At 42.2% G+C, this 24,326-nt stretch overlaps 1 protein-coding gene across 6 annotated transcripts in view; it reads right to left on the bottom strand.

The window, feature by feature from the left end:
- The window catches only part of st8sia3 (ST8 alpha-N-acetyl-neuraminide alpha-2,8-sialyltransferase 3), an 81,798-nt gene that overhangs the window by 17,236 nt on the left and 40,236 nt on the right, over positions 1-24,326 (bottom strand). Inside the window, exons 3-4 of one of the 6 annotated variants that reach the window (XM_078424407.1) lie at positions 23,884-23,995; positions 72-302 (exon numbers count right to left, since the gene is read on the bottom strand). In XM_078424407.1, the coding sequence (XP_078280533.1) occupies positions 72-250 (179 nt within the window). In that variant the 5' untranslated portion in view covers positions 251-302; positions 23,884-23,995. Of the gene's footprint in view, positions 1-71; positions 303-472; positions 580-9,774; positions 9,797-23,883; positions 23,996-24,326 lie in introns of those variants that run through there. The other 5 variants (XM_078424562.1, XM_078424248.1, XM_078424478.1 and 2 more) reach the window with 5 other exon arrangements.

Below are 24,326 nucleotides of genomic sequence, written 5' to 3'. Positions count from 1 at the left end.
CTAATTGTCCGCAGATTTATAGCTGACTTTGCTCCAACATTTTTTTGTTCAGGGCGTTTTGTTTTACTCACCGAAATCCACTGTGTAGCATGTACATCCTAGGGCCGGCCGAGCCCAGATACCTCGGGGTGGCGAAGAGGTTGTCCTTTTTGATTGAGACATAGCTGATCAATGATAGAATTAGCAGAGCGACGCTTAACATCACCAAGCCCAGCACGCTCGCCATACGAACCATTCTGCAAATCCTCATAGTGCAACAGCTCAACAGTAAAACGACAGCAGACCCATATCTGTACGCATATCTTAACAAGAGAGGGGGGGGGGGGGGGGAGAAAGAAAAGTAAGTCGATTATATTAACAGTCTATTGTTCTGGTTTATATATGTGAAATAAAAAATGGACGGAGTCGAAATTCTGCAATGCAGAAGTGGTAGGTGGTTGCGTTGGTGATACGTTGCGTTGCTTTATAATACCCCAACACTCCACATACACACTGCACCAGCGCTGCTTCCATCTATGCCCCGGCTGCAAGCTAAATGTGACTGGAATAGTATTCCTCTACTTCCCCGACAAGCCTAAGGCTTTTATTAAAGAACTCTAAGCAATTGCCTGACCGCGTACTGTAAAAGAAGACAAAGATTCTGCTTTTTTATTATTTGAACGATTCGGCAACTGAAATATATATATATATATAAAAAACAATAAAGCAATCGGTAGAAACAAGGAACTGCAGATGCTGGTTTACAAAAAAAAGACACAAAGTGCTGGAGTAACTCAACGGGCCAGGCAGCATCTTTGGAGAACATGGTCCTGCATGCGGATAAGAAAGAGAAAGAGGTAGATAATTTCCGATGGGTGAACAGTGGTACAGAAACGAAGCCTGTGAAAAATGTAAAGAAGACCAAAGTTAGGGTAATTGGCAGATAGATGTCAGATCCAATTTGAAGTTGGTATGTATGAGGTAATGAGGCATATTAATGAATAGCTGAATGCACAAAGAACAAATTCTGATCCAACAGAAAGAATAAGTAAAATCATCTGTTATTGCCATGACCAGACCTGCATCTTTTATCCATGCTTCCCATTTTTAAACCCCTACAAAACCAAAGGTGGATCATAACTCTACCACATTTCCATAAAATGAAGCCCCCCATAGCCAGGGACTGATTAAGGATAGTCAGCATGGTTTTGTGCCTGGGTGATTGTGTCTCATGAATCTGATTGAGTTTTTTTTTAAATAACCAAAAAGAATGATGAGGGAAAAGTTGTCTATATGGAATTCAGCAAGGCATTTGACAAGGTTCCGCTTGGTAGGCTGCTCTGGAAGGTTAGATCACATGGGATCCAGAGAGAGTTAGTGAACTGGATAAAAAATTGGCTTAATGGAAGGAAGTAGAGGGTGATGCTGAGGGGTTGTTTTTCGGACTGGAAGCCTGTGACTAGTCGTGCGCCTTAGGGATCAATGCTGTTTGTGGTTTATATCAACGATTTGATTGAGAATGTACAAGGTATGATTATGAAGTTTGCAGATTACACTAAAATGGGTGGTATCATAGATAGCAAAGACGATTATCAATAATTACAGCAGGATCTTGATCAATCGGGCAAGTGGGCCAATGAATGGTTAATGGAGATTAATGCAGATATGTGTGAGGTGTTACATTTTGAGATGTCAAACCAGGGCAGGACTTTCACAGTGAATGGCAGAGCTTTGGAGAGTGTCATAGAGCAGAGGAATCTTGGAGTGCAGGTACATAGTTCCTTAAAAATGACATCAAAGGTGGATAGCATGGTCAAAAAGGCTTTCAACATATTGGCCTTCATCTGTATTGAGTATGGGAATTGGAATGTTACATTAGTTGTACAAGATATTGGCGAGGCCACTTTTGGAGTATTCTGTTCAGTTTTGGCCACTCTACCAGAGGAAAGATGTTAAGCTGGGAACAGTGTAGAGAAGATTTACATGGATGTTACCAGGACTTGAGGGCCCGGGCTCTAAGGAGAGGTTGGGCCGGCTAAGACTATTCCTTGGAGCACAGGAGGATGAGGGGTGATCTTATAGATAGCATAAGATCACAAGGGGGGATAGATAGGGTAGATACATAGAGACTTTTACCCAGAGTAGAGGATGTAAGAACCAGAGAACATACTTAATTGGAGAGGGGAAACATTTAATAGTAGCCTGAGGGACAAATTTTAAACACAGAGGGTGGTGGGCATATGGAATAAGTTGCTCGAGGAGGTAGTTGGGGCAGGTACAATAACACCATTTAAAAGACATTTCAATAGGCACATGGATCGGAACGGTTTAGAGGGAAATGGGCCAAATGTGGGCAAGTGGGACTAGTTTGGGCAAGTTGGGCCGAAGGGCCTGTTTCTCTGCTGTAAGACACGATGACTCCATCATGCAACAAATCCTAGTCACCCATTGTTTTGTGTTTACTAATTTATATGTTTTCCCAGTGTGGCAATATCTCGGTTTTAAGATGTTCACCGTTGTATTCAGGTTTGTTAGTGGCCTCATTTCCCTCCCTCTCTTCTTTACATTTATGAGTCTCTTTAACAGTCTCTCTAGCCTGATGCCCAACCCCAGTCTTTTTGCCACCATGAGCAGCTCCACCGACTGCAATCAGTATCTGGCAATTTGGCGACTCTTCGTGTGCTGGTTCCAAAGGAGGAACTATAATCAGCCGATACAATCACCCTCCTCTTTTAAATCTCTTTTCTACCTTTAACTTTATTCTGCATTCTGTACCTTCCCCTTTTCTCGACCTATTGCACTTGAATATGATGGCCGCATTTATATCTAGTATTATCTGATATGATCAGAGAGCATGCAAAACAAAGCTTTTCAGTGTACCTGTAGATCGGTACACATGACGATAATAAATCTAAACCTAAACAGTTTAACATTGGAAAAGATAGTCAAGTCTGAGGCCCATTGCTTAACATTAGTTTTGTCAGCCTCTCCATCCAACAAGTAAATTAAGTGTAATACCAAATGTGGAACAAGGAACTACAGATGCTGGTTTACAACAAAAAGACGCAACGTGCTAAAGGAACTCAGTGGGTCATGGCAGCATCCCTGGACAACATGGATAGGTGACAATTTGGCTTTGGACCCTTCTTCAGACAGATTGTTGGGCGATGGGGGGGGGGGGGGGGGGGGAGAGGAGGGAAAGAAAAATAGATGCGAGGGGGCAGTAGGACAAAGTGTGGTAGGTAATAGGTGAACACACATCTGCTCTTCAAAACCGCCCTCACTTCTAGGCTTACCATCCTGCCACGCTATGTCCTGCCCCTCCACACTTCTAGTATTTTCACCCCCCTACAATCAGCCTTAAGAAGGGTACCGACCCAAAATATCACCTATTCATATTCTCCAGTGATATTGCCTGACCCACTGAGTTACTCCAGCACTTTATGTCTTTTAAAAACTATATAATATCAAATGTCATAAAGTTCCAGAAGTCAGAAACAGATCATTTGATCCACTGGGCACATGGGATTTGTACTAATCCCATTTTTATTCCACTCAGATTGCCATCTTGATTCTACCCTTTACATACACACTCTTTACAGTGATTACTCAATCTAGCAATCTACTTGTCTCTGGGATGTGGGAAGTCATAGAGGGGAAATCCAAACAGACAGCACTTGAGGTCAGACTTGACCCTGGACTGCTGTAGCTGTGAGACAGCGGCTCTACTAGCTGTGCCATCCCTCACTAGTAGAAAGCTGAATACCTTGTGGGCGCTAAGTGTCGAAAGTGGGTGGTGTCACATCTCCGCTTCAGATGTGGAATAATGATGCAGACACAATCTTTATAAGTTACATTACTAGTTTCTATGTTTATTATCTCTCCCGTCAGGGGTGAAATTATTATGGGTAACAAGGAAATGGCAGAAGAGTTGAGCAGGTACTTCGGATCTGTCTTCACTAAGGAAGACACAGACAATCTCCCAGATGTACTGGAGGACAGAGGATCTAGGGGTGTAGAGGAACTGAAAGAAATTTGCATTAGGTGAGAAATAGTATTGGGTAGACTAATGGGACTGAAGGATGATAAATTCCCTGGGCCTGATGGTCTGCATCCCAGGGTTCTCAGGGAGGTGGCTCTAGAAATAGTGGATGCATTGGCGATCATTTTCCAATGTTCAATAGATTCAGGATCAGTTCCAGTGGATTGGAGGATAGCTAATGTTATCCCACTTTTCAAGAAAGGAGCGAGAGAGAAAACGGGGATTACAGACCAGTTAGCCTGACATCGGTAGTGGGGAAGGTGCTGGAGTCATTTATTAAAGAGGTAATAATGGTGCATTTGGATAGCGGTAACAAGATTGGTCCAAGTCAGCATGGATTTATGAAGGAGAAATCCTGCTTGACTAATCTTCTGGAATTTTTTGAGGATGTGACAAGTAAAATGGATAAAGGGGAGCCAGTGGATGTAGTGTATCTAGACTTACAGAAAGCCTTTGATTAAGGTCCCACACAGGAGATTGGTGAGCAAAATTAGAGCACATGGTATTGGGGGTAGTGTGTTGACATGGATAGAAAATTGGTTGGCAGACAGAAAGCAAAGAGTAGGAGTAAACGGGTCCTTTTCAGAATGGCAGGCAGTGGCGAGTGGAGTGCTGCAAGGCTTGGTGTTGGGGCCGCAACTGTTTACCATATATATTAATGATTTGGAAGAGGGAATTAGAAGCAACACTAGCAAGTTTGCGGATGACACAAAGCTGGGTGGCAGTGTAAACTGTGAAGAGGATGTTAGGAGGTTGCAGGGTGACCTGGACAGGTTGAGTGAGTGGGCAGATGCATGGCAGATGCAGTATAATATAGATAAATGTGAGGTTAACCACTTTGGCAGCAAAAACAAGGAGGCAGATTATTATCTCAATCGTGTTAGGTTAGGTAAGGGGGAAGTGCAGCGAGACCTGGGTGTCCTTGTACACCAGTCACTGAAACATGATGTGCAGGTACAGCAGGCAGTGAAGAAAGCTAATGGCATGTTGGCCTTCATAATGAGAGGATTTCAGTATAGGAGCAAAGAGGTTCTTCTGCAGTTGTGTAGGGCCCTGGTAAGACCACATCTGGAATATTGTGTACAGTTTTGGTCTCCTAATTTGAGGAAAGACATCCTTGTAGTTGTGTCAGTGCAGCGTAGGTTCACGAGATTGATCCTGGGATGGTAGGACTGTCATATGAGGAAAGATTGAAAAGACTAGGCTTGTATTCACTGGAGTTCAGAAGAATGAGAGGGGATCTTATAGAAACATATAAAATTATAAAAGGACTGGACAAGCTAGATGCAGGAAAAATAATCCTAATGTTGGGCGAGTCCAGAACCAGGGGCCACAGTCTTAGAATAAAGGGGAGGCCATTTAAAACTGAGGTGAGAAGGAACTTTTTCACACAGAGAGTTGTGAATTTGTGGAATTCTCTGCCACAGAGGGCCGTGGAGGCCAAATCACTGGATGGATTTAAGAGAGAGTTAGATAGAGCTCTAGGGGCTAGTGGAATCAAGGGATATGGGGAGAAGGCAGGCACGGGTTATTGATTGTGGATGATCAGCCATGATCACAATGAATGGCGGTGCTGGCTCGAAGGGCCGAATGGCCTCCTCCTGCACCTATTTTCTATGTTTCTATCTATGTTTCTATGACTGTAGCATCTGGCCTTGCTGTACACAGCACGCACACCTTCCAACTCTCAAGTCACCTGATACAAAGGTCACGATATTTGCATATTATTATCATGACGCATCGTCATGACATCACTCCTTTACCAGAATTAAACTTTAAATTACTGTGGTCTTTCCCCCAATTAAACAATTCTTTACTCTTAAAAATTATTACGTTGGCTTTATTAGCCGAAAACACCATGGCCTATGAAATACTAAATACTTGTACAAATACAACACAAATTTTTTTTTTTCCTTAATACAAATAATAACTTGTGAGCTTTCTTTGCCTCTGATGTCATATAACTACTAAACAAAACTATAACTACAGTCTACAATACAAAATCGTCATATCTTTTGGGGAATCTCCTTTCACGTTTTGGTCTACCAGCTGGCGCAAGAACATCATAGTCTATTGAATCTGCCAAAGAGTTGTCGTCCAGACGCCATCTCTGCTCACTACTCTGGAACTCTGGTCACCACCTCAGGAATGTCGTCTGGCCCCTCTGAATCGGTAGCTTTCGGTGGACTTTGGGCCCCCTCGATTCGAGTGTCTCTCGACATGTACTTTTTGACACTCGATACATTCCTCTTGTACATAACACCTTCTGAAGACTTGACTGTCACCCTGCTGCCGCTCCTCGATACAACATTGTATGGCTGGCAATGGTAAGGAGTGTCCATCTTACCACCATCATCTCACCTCACAAGTACGTCATCGCCTGGCATTATTTCTGAGTGCCTGGCTCCTCGTTTCAAGTCAGCATACCATTTTGCTGCACCTTTCTTTTCAGCATTACGGTCTCTCAGCTCCTTGTCTTCCATGATCTCTCACACTTCTGGCATTTTAGTGCGAATTTTCCTTCCAAACAAGACTTCTGCTGGGCTTTTCTCTGTCGTTGAGTGAGAGGTCACCCGATATGCAGCTATGTATGCTAGAAGCGCCTTCTTCCAGTTTTTCCCTTCGGCATGGGCAATTCGTATCCTCTTCTGTATGGACTGGTTTTGCCTCTCTACTTCTCCGTTAGCTTGTGGCCATTTAGGAGTAACCTTGTGATGATGGATACCTGTGTTTTTCATACACTCAGCAAACGTCTCGGAAACAAACTGTGGCCCATTGTCGGAGGACAATGTAACTGGCAACCCATGTCTGCCGAAAATCTCTGCTAATGCCTGTACAGTATTTTCTGCCATAGTTGACTTCATCTCTACATATTATAGTACCTGCTATAGTAGTCTACCACTACCTTAATTGATTCACGTGTTGGAAGTGGTCCAAGAAAGCCAACAGCTATGTCGACCCATGGTCCTGTTGGCAACTTGGTACTCCTAATAAGTTCTGGTGGGTTGCTCCTGCTTGTGATTTGGCATCCGTGGCAGGTCTTGACAAATTTTTTGGCATCTCTCTCACAACCTGGCCACCACACTTTGCTCTGCAAATTCTGTTTGGTACCAATGATGCCTAAATGTCCTTCATGAGCTAATGACATGATCCGTGGTCGTAGTGCCTGCGGGATCACCAATCTGCTACCTCTCAGCACACACTGACCAATTACACAAAATTCATCTTTTATGGGAACATATGCTTTGTAAGGGCATTGATCCCATTGCCCACTATGAATACGCTCTCTGATATCTTTAAGTTCAGGATCATGTTCTGATTCCCTTTTGACTTCCTTCATTGTCACGGCTCGTGGCGTTGACTGAATCATATGATATGATATGATAATTGCGACAAAGCGCACAAAGTTCTCAGCTTCCATCTCTAGCGTGTATGATGCTCTCAGCTGTTCATCCTTCAACAGTCTTGATAGCGGGTCCGCGATGTTTGCTTTCCCAGCGATGTGGACTACTTTGTACTTGTACTGTTGCAGTCTCAGCACCCAGCGTTCTATTCTGGCACATGGCTTAGACCTTGCTGAATAGATCATTTCCAGCGGCTTGTGATCTGTAACGAGTTCAAGTTCAATGCCATACAAGTCAGCATGGAACCTTTCACAGACCCACACTAGTCCCAGTGCTTCTTTCTCTGTTTGAGAATACCTTCTCTCCATGCTGGTTAAAGATCGACTGGCATATGCTATGATTCTGGGTCCAGCTGCATGTGTCTGTACCAGCACAGCCCCCAAACCGACCGGACTAGCATCTGCTATGGCTTTTGTTGGTGCAGCTGGGTCATAATATCCAAGGGTTTCTGCACTCATTAGACTCCGTTTCAGTGCTTTGAATGCCTGTCTCTGTTCACTACCAAACTGGAACGGCACGTCTTTCTTGGGTCAACTTTCTCAGCGAATCAGCCAGTGTAGCAAAATTTGGAATAAACTTTGCACAGTAATTAACCAGTCCTAGAAAGCTCCTCATCTCAGTTGCATTCTGAGGTTCACGTGCATCTGCAACAGCTTTCACTTTAGCCTTTGCCGGGTTCAGCCCTTCACTTGTGAGTCTGTGTCCCATGAAATCCATCTCAGAGATGCCAAACTCGCACTTGTCTTCATTCACAGTGAGTCCTTCTTCTTGAAGTTTAGTCAACACTAGCTTCAATCTCTCGTCATGCTCTTCACGAATTGATGCATGGACGATGACGTCATCTGATATGTTTGCTGAGACATGGTGAGACAAAGGTTCACCTGCACCTCCTCCAACCTCATCTATTGCATCCGCTGCTCTAGATGTCAACTCATTTACATCGGCGAAACCAAGTGCAGGCTCGGCGATCGCTTCGCTGAACACCTGTGCTCGGTCCGCATTAACAAAACTGATCTCCCGGTGGCCGAGCACTTTAACTCCCCCTCCCATTCCCAGTCTGACCTTTCTGTCATGGGCCTCCTCCAGTGCCATAGTGAGACCCACCGGAAATTGGAGGAACAGCACCTCATATTTCGCCTGGGCAGTTTGCAGCCCTGTGGTATGAACGTTGACTTCTCCAATTTTAGATAGCTCCTCTGTCCCTCCCTTCCCCTCCTCCTTCCTAGATCTCCCTCTATCTTCCTGTCTCCACCTATATCCTTCCTTTGTCCCGCCCCCCTGACATCAGTCTGAAGAAGGGTCTCGACCCGAAACGTCACCCATTCCTTCTCTCCCGAGATGCTGCCCGACCTGCTGAGTTACTCCAGCATTTTGTGAATAAATCGATTTGTACCAGCATCTGCAGTTATTTTCTTATACATATGATATGTTTGCTGATCCTGGTACACCCTGAATCACTCTGTGGATTTCGTACTGATAGATCTCAGGGGCAGCATTGATTCCAAACATCAGTCTTTTGTACCGGAATAATCAGCAGTGAGTGACAAATGTTGTCACCTCTCTTGACTCTGGATGTAATTCCAATTGGTGACATCCTCACTTGAGATCAATTTTGGAGAACACTTCACTGGTTGATAACTCTTGTAGCACCTCATCGATTGTCAGAATTGGGTGTCTTTCTCCGATTATTGCTTCTTTGGCTCTCCTCATGTCCACGCACAGTCTGATATCATTATTGGTTTTCGGCACTATCACTACTGGACTTACCCATGGTGTCGAACGTTCAACTGGCTCAATAATGTCCTGATCAATCAACTCCTTGATTTTAGCTTCTACTTTTCCATGAAGTCCAAATGGCGTTCTCAGCACTGGTTGTGCTCTTGTCTTAACAGTTTCATCAATGGCTAACTTCACTTGCCGGCCTTTCAATTTTTCCAACCCCTTAGAATACTGAGTGAAATTCCTGCCTCATGTCATCGTATGACTGCACTGAATTGACATGCACTCCGATGTGAAGCACTCCCAGCTCTCGAGCTGTACTTCTACTGAGCAGGGGTTCTCCTCTATCACCGCAAATTCTTCATCAGTTTTTCTATCTCTGACTTCTACTTTAGCCGTGAAACATCCAATGGTCTGCAATGGTTGTATATATCTTCCTATTACACCTCCTTGACGTGCACTTGATTTTCTGCTGTTGCAAGCATTCCCAAAGTGATCTGTCAATTACGTTGCTGTCGCTACCAGAATCTACAATCACTGGCACTGTAACACCTCCGATGGTCACTGCAACTTTCTCCAGGTGGCTATCATTCATTGCAAACTGATAATCCCTTTTAACAGCATGCTCACCAGGTTCATCACTGTCCTCATCACTTCCGAAATCATCTTCTACGTGATGGACGTGACTCTTCGTTCTCTGCCATGGTCTGTCTATCTTGAATGAATGAATGAATAAGTTTATTGGCCAAGTATGCAGATACAAGGAATGTGCCTTGGTGCTTCGCTCACAAATGACAACACAAACATACAGTTAACAATTAAGAATAAAGCATTAACACATCAAAACAATAAGGATACACCATTACGGTCTAAACATGTGGGTGAAAATAAACCAGAGCAAAAGAGAGACTACAGACTTTGGTTATTGAGTAGAACTATTACTCGTTGAAAAAAGCTGTTTATATGTCCAGCTGTGGCTGCTTTGACAATCCGGAGTCGCCTTCCAGAGGGAAGTGCTTCGAAGAGTTTGTGGCCAGGGTGAGAGGGGTCAGAGATGATCTTGCCCGCTCACTTCCTGGCCCTTGCAGTGTACAGTTCGTCAATGGAGGGAAGGTTGCAGCCAACAACCTTCTCAGCTGTGCGAACGATCCGTTGCAGCCTCCGGATGTCGTGCTTGGTGGCTGAGCCAAACCAGACCATGATGGAGAAGGTGAGGACGGACTCAATGATAGCAGTATAGAATTGGACCATCATTGCCTGTGGCAGATTGTGTTTTTTGTCACTGTAAAATCTTGTCACTGGACTTCCCTTTCTCCCTTGCCTTGGAAGATTCATTCTTGTTGTAATCACTTGTATTTTCCCTAGCCTTACTTTTACATTTCTTTGCAAAATGATCTTTGCCTCCACACTTCCTACATGTTCTACCTTTTGCCGGACAACATGCATCTTTCCCTACGTGATCCATGTTGCCACACCTGTAACACTCAATCTCACGTTCAGGCTTACGTCTTGGTCTATCGTGGGACAGCCAGTTAACTTGCCCAGTCTTGGAATCTTTCAATTTCATGCTGTGAAATTGTCCCACAACAGCTTCTAGTGCTGGTGCAATCGACAAAGCATCATTAAGGTTTAACTCACCCCCTTTTTCTAGCAGCCCTCTCCTGAGCTTGTCTGACTTGCAATGCTGAACAACCTGATCCAATATCTGGTTTTCCACATCAGCAGCCAGATATTTGCATCCTACAGACACTGGAGTCTCGTCACAAATTGAACAACAGTCTCGCCCTCTTCCTGTTTTGTTTTGTGGAATAAATGGCGTTGAAATGTATCATTCGGCACCACCTCATAATGACTGTTCAATGCATCAACGGCTTTCTTAAAGTCTTTCTTCATTCCGGTAGTGTTTTAAACATTTCTCGAACCGCTGGCCGTGAAGAGAAGCAACGCTCTCCGCTGTGCCTTCTGCTCCGGCGTACTTTCATCAAGAAAAAGCCCGCGACTGCCGGTGTAGGCCTCGAATTCCTCCAGCCAAGCTTTCCACTTCACGTTGGCGGTACTTGCATCACCCGTCGGATCGAAGTGTGGAACTCCGTGAAGTGCTAAGAAATCAGCTCCAGTGACTGCCATTATGACCTTTTTCTAACCTTTTTCCAGTCGGTAGCTACGGATTCAGAATCCAAAATATCCAAATCCAAAATCCAAAATATCCAAAATATCCTCGTCACCAATGTCACATCTCTGCTTCAGATACATAGAAAAAACATAGAAAATAGGTGCAGGAGGAGGCCATTCGGCCCTTCGAGCCAGCACCGCCATTCAATGTGATCATGGCTGATGTGGAATAATGATGCAGACACAATCTTTGTAAGTTACATTACTAGTTTCTATGTTTATTGTCTCTCCTGACTGCAGCCTCCGGCCTTGCTGTACACAACACGCACACCTATCAACTCTCAAGTCACCTGATACAAAGATCATGATATTTGCATATCATTATCATGACTCATCGTCATAACACTGGTCCTTGCCTTTCATCCCACCAGTCTAGGCAACCAGCACATCATTGTTCACATTTACAGCAGCTACAAAGTCACCTCACCACCAGTCATGCCTTCCTCTCACCACAAATGTCTGCCTTCTGCAGGAACCGCTCTTTCTGTGACTCCCTTGTGCACGCATTTCTCACTTCCCACCCCTCGCCCTTCCCAGGCACCTCCCCATGAAACCGGAAGAATTGCAACCCCAGTTGCTACATTTTCTCCTTCACCACCATCCAAGACCAAACAAAAGCCCTTCCACGTAAGACTGAGATTCATCTACACCTCCTCCAACCTCGTCCATTGCATTCACTGATCTCAATGTGACCTCCTCTACAATGGTGAGAACTAGCGCAGATTAGGCGACTGTTTTGCTGAGCACCTGTGCAACAGTGACCAGTTGCCAGCCATTTTATTTCCCTTAGCAACCTGCCTTCCTTGGCCTCCCCCACTGCCTGGGTGAGGCCACATACAAATTACAAGAACATCGTCTCATATTTTGCCTGGGTAGTCTACAATTCAAGGGCATGAACATTGGTAACCCACTCACTCCTCTTTCTCCTTCTGATCTACCCAGGTCCTCTCAAACACACTCTTCTTTCCAACCCAACCTCCAAATGCCGAATCATCGAGTTTTTTTCCCTCCCACATCTTCATCTGCTCACATCTACATCTGCCCTTTAGTCAGAGGGTGGTGAATCTGTGTAATTCTTTGCCACAGAAGGCTGTGGAGGCAAAGTCAGTGGCTATATTTAAGGCAGTGATAGATAGATTCGTGATTAGTATGGGTATAACATGCATCGTTGGGGGTTGCGATCGTCAGCAGCCTGCGTGCGTGGAGCAGACCAGCAAACAGCACAGCACGTCATTTTCGACTGCGCTGTCCTCCGCCCCCCTGGTGGAGGGGTAGACCTCACGGCCCTCGACAACAGCACATTGCACCGGCTACAGCGCCTGGAGGGCGTCACACAACTTCTGCTGCCTCAAAGGCAAGAAGAAGAAGAAGTATGGGAGTCAAAGGTTATGGGCAGAAGGCAGGAGAATGGGGTTAGGAGGGAGAGAGAGATCAGCCATGATTGAATGGCGTAGACTTCATAGGCCAAATGGCCTAATTGTACTCCTATCTCTTATGATCACCCGCACACTCCTCCAACAAAGTCCCCTATATCCTCCACTCATTGTTCCCATCTGTCCACCATCCCTCCCTTAGTTTGTTCTATTCTTCACCTTTATTTAATATCAGATTCCACCATCTAGTGTTTTCTCCCAGCCTCTTCCTCTTTCTCCACATTTAGTTCCCCTCATAAGTCTAACTGCCAATCAACCCTTCCTCACTTTTTGCCCGCCAGCTCTTGCCTGAACCCACACTCTCCCATTCATCTCTTTATACCGGCTATCTCCCCTCTACCCTTTCAGTCCAGATGAAGGGTCATGATCCGAAACATTGACTGGTCATTTCGCTCCGCAGATGTTGACTGACCCGCTGAGATTTACCAGTTGCTGGTTTTTAGTCCTATCGTCTGCCCTCTCCCAATACATCTGCAAATTATTTCCTTTCTAATATTTACCCTGCTTCTTTTTTAATGTTATTGAGTCTGCTTTGACTACTTTCCCAGGTTATTCAGTATAGACCCTTCTTCCTCAGAAGATGAATTAGTACGGGTGTCAGGAGTTATGGAGAGAAGGCAGGAGAACGGGGTTAGGAGGGAGAGATAGATCAGCCATCATTGAAAGGCGGTGTAGATTTGATGGGCCGAATGGCCTAATTCTGATCCTATCTCATGAACATAAGACCTAGTCCTTCTCCAATCAACTTTATTCTATGTGCCATAGCTCTTGATGCCTCCACTAATAGGTTTTGACTGGACTGTTCATGATCTTAAGTACCTTTATCAGATCCCCTTGTAAACTTCTCTTTCCAAGCAGCACCAGCTCAGTTTCTTCAGACTATCCACACAACTAAAGTTCCATGTCCCTGGAATTAACTTAGTAAATCTCTTATACATCCTCCATAAAAACTTTTACAACTCTTCTAAAATGCAATGCCAGAATTGGATATGATAGTCTTTTGGCTGGTTCAGTGTTTTATAGAGTAATTGTGACACTAATTCCATGTCTTTTTTTTATATAAAGTCCTGAATCCTGTGTGTTTATCGAACCACATTCTCAACATGGTCTTCCACATTCAATGAACTGTGCTCAGATTAACCAAGATTTCTCTGAACACTCATCCCTTTCAACATTGTGCCCGACGGTTTATGTTGATGTTTTCTGAACAAAATACAACGCTTCCCATTTCTGATTGATTCATCTGTCATCCATCCACCTATTCCAGCATCATGTTTTAATGTCCTTGCAGCCTGTTATTACACATGGCAGTTACTTCAAGTTTTATGTCATTTGAAAATGTGGAAATTGTGCCCATTACACCTGTTCTTCTTGTTAATATATATTTAAAGAAATCTAATATTAAAAAAATCATAAATAATATCATCAAGTCAAGTCAAGTCAAGTCAAGTCAAGTCAAGTTTATTTGTCACATACACATACCCGATGTGCAGTGAAATGAAAGTGGCAATGCCTGTGGATTGTGCACAAAAAAGAATTACAGTTACAGCATATAAATAAAGTTAATAAGTTACTATAGTGTAGACAAAAATTTAGTCTCTGGAGTTATAAAAGTTGACAGTCCTGATGGTCTGTGGGAAGAAACTCCGTCTCATCCTCTCCGTTTTCACAGCGTGACAGCGGAGACGTTTGCCTGATCGTAGCATCTGGAACAGTCCGTTACTGGGGTGGCAGGGGTCCCTCATGATCTTGCTTGCTCTGGATCTGCACCTCCTGATGTATAGGCCCTGCAGGGGGACGAGTGTAGTTCCCATGGTGCGTTCTGCCGAACACACTACTCTCTGCAGGGCCATCCTGTCCTGGGCAGAGCTGTTCCCAAACCAGACTGTAATGTTGCCAGACAGGATGCTCTCTACAGCCCCAGAGTAGAAGCAATGAAGGATCCTTCGAGACACTCTGAATTTCCTCAGTTGTCTAAGGTGGTAAAGGCGCTACTTTGCCTTACCCACCAGTGCGGCAATGTGCGTTGGCCATGTCAGATCCTCTGTGATGCGGACTCCCAAGTATTTAAAAAATATATATATTTTTTAAAGTTAAAAAATCAGTGGCCGTAGTAGCGATCCCTGCGGAACTCTACTGTGCACTTCCTCCTGTCCAAAAACAACCTTGCTTAAGTTATGAAGAAAGAGAGACGGCCTATTGGGTCCATGCTGGCTGCCAGTAAAGTACTTCCATCAGTTTCACTCACTTCCTTTCTTCCCTGCAACTTTGTGTCTTTTTGATTTGATTTGATTTGATTTCTTATTTGATCTCGTATTTGATTTCTTTTTGCCATATAATCTGCTGAGGAATAAGTTACAGCACATCAATGGGATATAGGAGGGAACCAGAATACCCGAGGGAAACCCATGCAGTCAAGTGGAGAGTGTGCAAACCCCGCACAGGCAGGATCCAAGATTGGGATTGAACCTGCGGTCCTTGGAGCTCTGAGGCAGCAGCACCACCTGCTGCGGTGCCCAGTCATTTTATCACTCTGCCGTTACATTTCTGTTGCCTGCTGCCCAACTAACATTTTGCCCATGCTGCTACTGGCTCTTTTATTTCATGGTCTTCATTCTTGTTGACAAGCCTTTTGTCTCAAACATTAGCAAACACTTTATTTATTACATCAACCACATTTTCCTTCTTGGCTTCTCTTTTGCTGAATCAAAAAGCTCTATGAAAATAATTGGACATGATATATTTTGGACAAATCCATGCCTGGGTTCTCTATTCAATTAACAATATTCCAAGAAACTCATAGCTCTGTCACTGAATATTGTTTCTAGAATTTTCTGCGTGACTCAGGTTGAAACTGACCAGTCTATAAATACTGTATTTATTCGTGCATCCCTATTTTGAACATTTTTGTTACATTTGCAATTTTCCAAGGACTGGATCTGTAGATATTTGGAAGATTATGGTTTGGGCATCTGGAAATCGCGCTCTTACTGACCTCAGCAACAGAGAAACCACCACGTTCCTTCTGAATCAGGTGATTTATCCACTTTAATTTTAGCAAACCTTTCTAGTACAGGCTGTCCCTGCATCACAAACACATTATCCAATGGACACCCCGTCTATATGAAGAAGCTCCCTTAATATTGTTAACTTCAAACGCCAAATATATGTACACACATTCATTCCTACAAACAACTTTTAAATGTCCTTTTCTTGTGTACTATATGTACTTAGTTAAGAGGAGAGAGTAGCTTGGTTAAGTTTAAGTTAAGAGGTATGAAAAGCTGGAGAACAAATTCTGTTCTCATTCCTTTTCTCGTACCTATTTATTTTCTCCAGAGATACTATCTGATCTGCTGAGTTACTCCAGCGTTTTGTGTCTATCTCCACGTTGTTATGCTAATTAGGTTAGTGCCAGATCAGACCTAACAGTTCAAAATTGGACCACCAGGGACAGCAGAAATGTATTCCACAATGATTTAGTCATAGAATCATAGAGCTATACAGTATGGAAACATGTCCTTCGGCTCAACTTGTGCTTGCTTAAACGAGCTAGTCCCAAAGGCCTGCACCTGGCCCATATCTCTCCAAACCTTTCCGATCCATGTACCTATCTTTTAGATGATAAGATATAGAAGCAGAATTAGACTATTTGGCTCATTGTGTCTTCTCCGTCATTCAATCATAGCTGATCTGTTTTTTTCTCTCAACCCCATTCTCCTGCCTTCTCCCAGCAACCTTTGACACCATTATTAATCAAGAATCTATCAATCTTCGCTTTAAAACTATCAAATGACTTGGCCTCCAGAGCCATCTGTGACAATGAATTACATAGATTCGCCATCCTCTGGCTAAATAAATTTCTCCTCATCTCCTTTCTACAGGTATGTCCTTTTATTCCGAGATTGTGCCCTCATGTTCTCGACTCTCCCAATACTGGAAAAATCCTTTCCACGTCCACTCCATCTAGGCCTTTCATTTTCCAGTAGGCCCCAACGAGATTCCCCCCTCATCCTTTTAAATTCCAATGAGTACAGGCCCAAAGTCATCAAATGCTCCTCAAATGTTAATCCAATCCTCCCCGGGATCATACTCGTAAATCTCCTCTGGATCCTCTCCAACCCCAGCACATGATACGGAACGGTCTGACCTCAGCAGAGGCCTCATCTTTGTCCCCTCTGCCCCCACCTCAACGAGTTCCGGGTCTGCCAAGATGTAGAGCTTTTCCCCCGTCGCCTCCGCCTCCGGGCCTTCTTCTATGGGAAGGAGTCCTCACCACCCAGTAATGACCCTTTCTCCCATCCTCTTGCAATCCCCCGATGGCCATCTACCTTCATTAGACCTTTTCATTTCCAACTGCCGGCGAGACATCAACCGCCTCAAATTTTCCACATCCCTGACTTACTCTAACCTCTCCCCTCCGGAAAAAAAAGGAAGAAGGGTCTCGACCCAAAACGTCACCCATTCATTCTCTCCCGAGATGCTGCCTGACCCGCTGAGTTACTCCAGCATTTTGTGTCTACCTTCGATATTAACCAGCATCTGCAGTTTTTTCTCCACACATCCAGCATATCCTTCCTTAGATATGGGGCCCCAACTGCGCACTTTAAAGTTGTAACTTTTATTGGCCTCATTCTACCATTAAGATTAATTTAACGGATCAACTCTGCTTAAAATAAAAGTGCCCAAAGGAGTGCTGGAAATAGCATCAGATATTCCCAAAGATATGATGCCAACCCAGTGAAAGTGTATCGCAGGACTACGTGCGTGTTAAATGGATTCAGCAAAGTGAATTTACAACCAATAAATCAGAGTAACTGGCCTGTCAATGATTTCCACATATCAGATGTGGATTTACCCAATAACTGTCCCAATGTACCCTGAGCTTTTAGCTCATCATGTTGAAATTTGCCTTACTCCAATTAAGCACCTTCCTGCAAGGTCCAGCATTCTACCTATTCAAAACAATCTTAAAACTTATGTAGTTGTGATCACAATCCCCAAAATGCTTTTCCATTGTAATGCCAATCACCTGGCCAGGCTCCTTTCCCAAAGCAAATCCGAATATGTTCCCTTCTTGGGTTGGACTATCCGCATTCTGCTTCAGGAAAACTCTTTTCAATGCACCTCACAAATTCGGCCCTGACAAAGCATTTGACACTGAGAAGTCTCAGTCAATATTGGGGAACTTAAAATCACCACTAACACAATCCTGTGTGGGAAGAAACTGCAGATGCTGGTTTAATCGAAGATAGATACGCTAGAGGCAGGAAACATGTTCCCGATGTTGGGGAAGTCCAGAACCAGGGGCCACAATGTAAGAATAAGGGGTAGGCCATTTAGAACAGAGATGAGGAAAAACATTTTCACTCAGAGAGTTGTGAATCTGTGGAATTCTCAGCCTCGTGATCGCTGGTCAGCGCAGTGGGCCGAAGGGCCTGTTTCCATCTGTATCTCTAAACTAAAAACAAATCTAAGATCTGGTAACTCACCTGACCTGAACTCGACTGAGAATTTATGGTCGATTATCAAGACTTGTAATATACAAGTGTATGCCTGATTCAATTAATTGCACAAGGGCATACTTCGGTTCACATCCCTTTACCTTTTTAGTATAAACCCACTCCCACACCCTCCACAAGTAGCAGTAGTGCACCTCCCTGCAATGATATTGGTCCCCCTCCAGTTCAGATGCCACCCATTCCCTCTTGCACAGGTCATCTGTGCCCCAGAGAGGTCCCTATGGTCTAAACCCCTGCCCTTGCACCAGCTCATGAGTCACATTCATCTGTCCCATCTTCCTATTCCTAGCCTCACTTGCACATGGCACTGGAGTAATCAAGAGATTACTACCCTCATAGTCCTGCTTTTTAATCTTGTGCCTAACTCCCTCGATTCATTCTGCATTCCAAAGCTTTTCACTGTATCTTGGTATGTGTGACAATAATAAAGCTTAACCTAAACCATATCAGTAAGGAAGACTTTTGTGGCTGTTGGAATTCAATCATCTCAATCACATGACATTACTAAGGAGGAATAAAAACCAACGTTTCAGTTTGTATGTAAACAGGAATAAACATTCACCGGCAAATTGGAATTTTCCAATAATATTATTATGATTCGTGAAGTTTTTTTTCTGTTCACTATAAATTTCAGATGTTCTGTCAAATGCAGAATGAGTAAAAGGATGACATAACAGAATGGTCCTTTTTGTGACCAGGGGCGTTTTCGCCAGGTGCTCTGGTTTCCTCCCCCATTCAAAGAAAGTATGGGTTATTAGATTAATTGGCTACTCTAAATTACCTGTTAGTGTAGGTGGCAGAGTCACAGGGGTGTTAATGGGATGTGTGTGAAAGAGAGAGAGTAGTTACAGTCACATAAATTGGGGAATGGAAATGATGGGGTTGCTCTGAGATTAGGTGGGCTGACTGCCTTATAAGGGAGGTATCACAAAATGCTGGAGTAACTCAAGCAGGTCAGGCAGCATCTAGGAGAGAGGGAATGGGTGACATTTTGGGTCGAGCCCCTTCTTCAGAAGGGATGTAATTCAGCAAAAATAGCCCCACTGCCCACATTCTTCGGAAAACCATCCTTTTCGAGTAATAGAGTTGTAGAGCACAGAAACAGACATTCCGGCCCACCATAACCATGCCAACTGCTTTGCCCATCTACATGAATAAAATTTGCCTTCTATGTCCTGCCAATTCAAGTGCCTGTCTAAATGACTCTTAAATGAGGTGATCATAAATAATTTCATCAGTTCCTCAGGCAGCAAGTTCTAGACATCAACTTAAAAATTCTTTCTGCATAAAAATCTTTCCCTTTAGATCTCCTTTTAAACGACTTTTGTACCTTTGTGATATCATTGTTGAAAATGATACTATGCGGTCGAAAAGAATGGAAATTCCTAAATAGTGTTAAACTGTGCCAGTTCACTACCATCATCATATCATGATTTTATTGAATGAGGAGCTAGCTTGAGAAGCCATGTGGCCTACTCCTGCTCCTATTTTCCTGGGTTCTTGTATACTTGTGGTGTGTGGGCTTAGCATGAATCCAAGAAAAAAACCTCAGAAATATACATTTTGGGAGGGGTTAGGTATGTGGTAGAAACCTACTTGTATTTATAATTACAGAAGTGGCCAAAAGCAGATGTTTTTTAAAATTCAAAATCTAGTTATAACTCTTATTTTTTTGTTCTGTATATCACTGCATAGCATTAGTTTTTAATGACTTCATAAGATTGTATTGACTATGAAAATGACTTGTTTATCCTTATTCACTCATGCCTTTTTTAATTCTGAGGATAAATAAATTCCATTCATTGCACATTTCTATGTATTGCACAAAATATCCATTGTTAAAAAGGGAACAAAACACTCATCATCTGCTGACAGTAATATCTAGTCTATATTCAACCGAACTGTGCAAATGTCTGCTATAATCATTTTCATCTTCGTCACTGGGATTGGAATCACATTTAGAGATGTCATTCTGAACGTTTCTTCGTTTGAAACAAATTTTAATTTCTCTGCCTGCACAATCTTTCTCCCTTAGTTACTCATTATATTTCTTGCATGTGTACAATGTCATAGCTTTGGAAATTATATTTTAAACAAATTATATTTAAACTTTTATTAAACTTTGATTCTGCAGTTATGTTTTGTGAGCTTTATTCTCAGAACTGAAATATTGTCAGATTGTCAGCGAGCACTCAAAACAGGACCTTTCAGTTTAGTTAATTTTGTACTATTCTGTTTTCCCTTAAGCTTACACCACAATGAGACAAACTCTTCTTTTATTGAGTCCCCTTTAGTTAAATACACTAAAGATCATAAAAGACGAGAAAACTAATAGAAAAAGTTCTATTATTCCGAATAAAATAATGAACATTAAAATGTGCAAATACTTTTGCTATTGTTCCTCAACACTTTTGGCTGGGGAATAAGATGAATAGATGAATGCACATTTCTTCTAATGCTACTCAGTTCATTACATCCTAGATGCCCTGTCACTGGAGACACAGGTTCTTCTCACATTTGTGTTTTGTGAGTAATCAGTCATTCAGTCTTCTACCCTATTCATGTAGGAGTTGCACTTGAAGCAAAATAGTGATCTAAGTAGATAGACCACAAGCTCCCTTACCAAATTAATATACCATTCTTTCTAAACACTAATCACTATGACTCAAGCTTCTATTAGCACATTATGCTGATTAGAAAAAACACACAACCAGATATACAGCATTATTAAGACCAGAAACTGGCAACCTCTACTGCAGTGACCAAATCCTTATGGCTTTCACTATTTCTGACTGCTCTCTCCTCTAACTGTAGGGTTTTCTGTCGACCGACTCAATCCCAGACCCTAAATTCACTCTGTTTCTACAGCATGCCGAAAACCAAACTAATGATCTATCTAGATTGCAATATTTAACGGGATGACAAAAAAATCTATAGTTATTGAGGTAAAACATCCAAAAGACCTGATTTGGTGGCACAATTTAATAGTGTTAAACAGGTATGAAGATGTATGAAAATTGAATTAATGTAGGATTAGTGTAAATGGATGGATGATGGTTAGTGCAAACTTAATGGGATGAAGGAGCTGTTTCCATGCTGTTCTCCCTTTGACTTTGTGATTCTATAAAAGCGTTTATGGAGTTCCTAGCGCTTTTCACTTTGAAGCAAATGTGACCAATGAATTTTGCAAATACCACAATTGATACAGGTTAATGCTGCCTTTCTGCAATTTTTTGAAATGCAACCGGCATTTCAAAAAGTTCATTCTGCAAGTTAGGTCGGATCTTACACGATATATGTATTGTATAATAATAATAATAATAATAATAATAATAATAATAATAATAACTAGATATTGCTTGGCGCAGTAGAAAAGTGGTAATGTTACTGGATTAGAAAACAAGAGGTCTGGACTGAGTTTGAATCCCAATGTGACAGCTGTGTCACTTAAATTCAATTAGATTATTAATCGAGAATATAAAACTAATACCAGGAATGGTAACCATGGAACTGGAGGACTGTCATAAAATCATATCTAATTCATTAATGGTAATTATTAGCTCTTTGCCATTTTGATGGGAATCTTATGTTCAATTGGAGTTTAACTTAAACAGCTGAGTATGTTGGGTAGCACAACCTGATCACCTTGAGTCGAAAGAATAAAGAAAATTCTTATAAAAGAAATCCTCAGACAGTAACCTGAAGATATATAAAAGGTAAATATATGTTATGATTGGAAGGTGGGTGAGGGGAAGGGTGGTAGTGTGCAGATTATTTTTGTTAATGACCTGTGTAATCCATATTTACCAAGTGGCTCATTTTCTTAATCAGATTCGAACCAATCTGCTATGTATTTCGAGAATGTCCTATTTATATTGGAGGCTTACAATAGACATAGACTGTCTTTTCACCAGTAGCAGCTAACAGAGCGTATATTCTTCAAGAATACTGACTTCAAGGCCAGAACTGATGAAATTACGGTTTGGTCAAATTTCCCTTTATGCTTTATGAATCATTTTGTCCAGCTGAGATCCTATTTTTGTTTCCAATAATTATTCGCCTATTCTGTTTCCAGTCAGTACTTCAACAAGAAGGAGAATTTTATATCCCATCAAAGCCTTGAAAATACTTTCTCATTTTATCATGGTTGAAAGTGCCCACACTATTTTAAAGGTCTAAATCCATTTTATCTTCTGAAAATAACTGAAAATTCTTTATTTAAAAGGTTAGCCAGTTCTTTTGGAAAATTGGTAAGGATGTCAAAAGACTAAAGCTGCAAACATTTAAGTTTATATATATATATATAGAGTGAGAGAGAGATAAATTATACATATATAGATTAGAGGTCAATGCCTGACTCAACACATTGGGACAAAGGCTTTTACTGACCACTACTGACCAAAGGCTACAGTTGCCTAGCAACCAAATGTCTGGAGAGCTCTCTCTAAATTGCAGTCAACTCTGATCAATTTTTATCACATGATCAACTGACCAGTATCAATCACTGACTCCCAATAGTGGGCAGGAAGCCAGTTCATTAACTCGGTTCTGAAATGGCCCCAAAACAAACTAAAATGAGGGTTTAATTTTGGCAATAGTTTATGCATGAAAAAATATTGTTTTGCTATGGGAGGACATAAACTGCCCATTAGAATTGTGCTAAAACAGGCAACTCCATTCATTCTATTAGATACCCTATGCTACAATGTATTTATTGACATGGTTTACAGAATAACACATCTGTTGGTTCTTCTACATTACATAATTGTTTTTGCTTTCTTAAATTAGATAGCTTTTACTATTTTGAAGTATTGTTTTTTAATCTGTCCTTCGATTAAACTTGCAACGACTGCAAGAATGATGGAAGATTGTAATCTAACCTTTCTGGAAGCAAGGTATAAAAGCTTTAGCTGTTATTTTCCGAAGGTGTCATCCAAAATTGCATACAGTTCATTGCAGCCCACAGGACTATTGTGTCATTTTCTAATTAAATTTGATGTGGGCTTGTTCTATGAATGCTTTCTTGCTACTTTTTGTCCCTCATTTGGGAGATCCTGAATGATTAGACTGCACTGTTTTTCATGTTTGAGATCAGTCTTCACGTTTGAATCTCTGGCCATTTGACAGAAGATGTACTTGTGTGGGATGGGACTAGGGTAGCTACTTTCTTCTTTTTCCTCACCCCTCCCCCCCTCCCCCCCCCCCCCCCCCCCCCCCCCCACACACACACACACACACTTTCTGGTTACATGAACTAGTGAAATCTGCCCATAGAGACATAAAAGAAAAGGGTACAAAAGGCTGGGATGAAATATAAAAACAGGAAATGTTTCAAACACAAAATCAGTTCAGTTTGTACCTGAAAGACAAGTTTATTTTCACTATATTCATGAAAAGAATTCACATGGCAACCCTTTTATTGTACTGACCAAAACAAAGGAAAGGAGAAGTGACTCAGAGAAATTGTTTTTGGAGAATAATGCTGCTCTACTTATTAAACCAAAAAACACAGATTTTACACAAAATGCCATTTCTTTGTCAATTATGTCACTATAAATTTTAAATTAACCATGTCTTCATTCAGCAAGATTACACATAGTACAGAGACTCACATTCTAAGTGTACAGGTCTCAGAATTGACCCTGAGTACTACATGATGTATCTGCAATCATGTTCTTCCTAAATGATGCTTCTCAGCAGAGCTGCAGCTGTATTCATCTAGATCTTAAATCAAGAGACAAATAACAGGATGGCAAAATTAGAGTCAAAAGAGCAAAATGCATCATTTCAGTTCGAAATTGTCTTCAATTGCTTTGGAATTGTATTTCAAAGACTAATCTTTAGAAAATCTTGTATTCTCCCAACTGTTTTAATTGCGTAACAGATTTAACAACGTCTACTAGAACATTTACCAAAATATCAACACATCCTTTTCGGAAAGGGTTCAGATTTCATTATCTTTCTTATGCACTGAAGCTTTTGGAGAAAAAGAAGGGGGGGGGGGAGAAGAGAGCGAGACAGAGAGAGAGAGAGAGAGAGAGAGAGAGAGAGAGAG

The sequence above is a fragment of the Rhinoraja longicauda genome, chromosome 1 (assembly GCF_053455715.1).
Source record: "Rhinoraja longicauda isolate Sanriku21f chromosome 1, sRhiLon1.1, whole genome shotgun sequence".
Lineage (NCBI taxonomy): Eukaryota > Metazoa > Chordata > Chondrichthyes > Rajiformes > Arhynchobatidae > Rhinoraja > Rhinoraja longicauda.
Note: the sequence above shows the minus strand (reverse complement) of the source record. Positions and strands in the feature narration are given on the sequence as shown.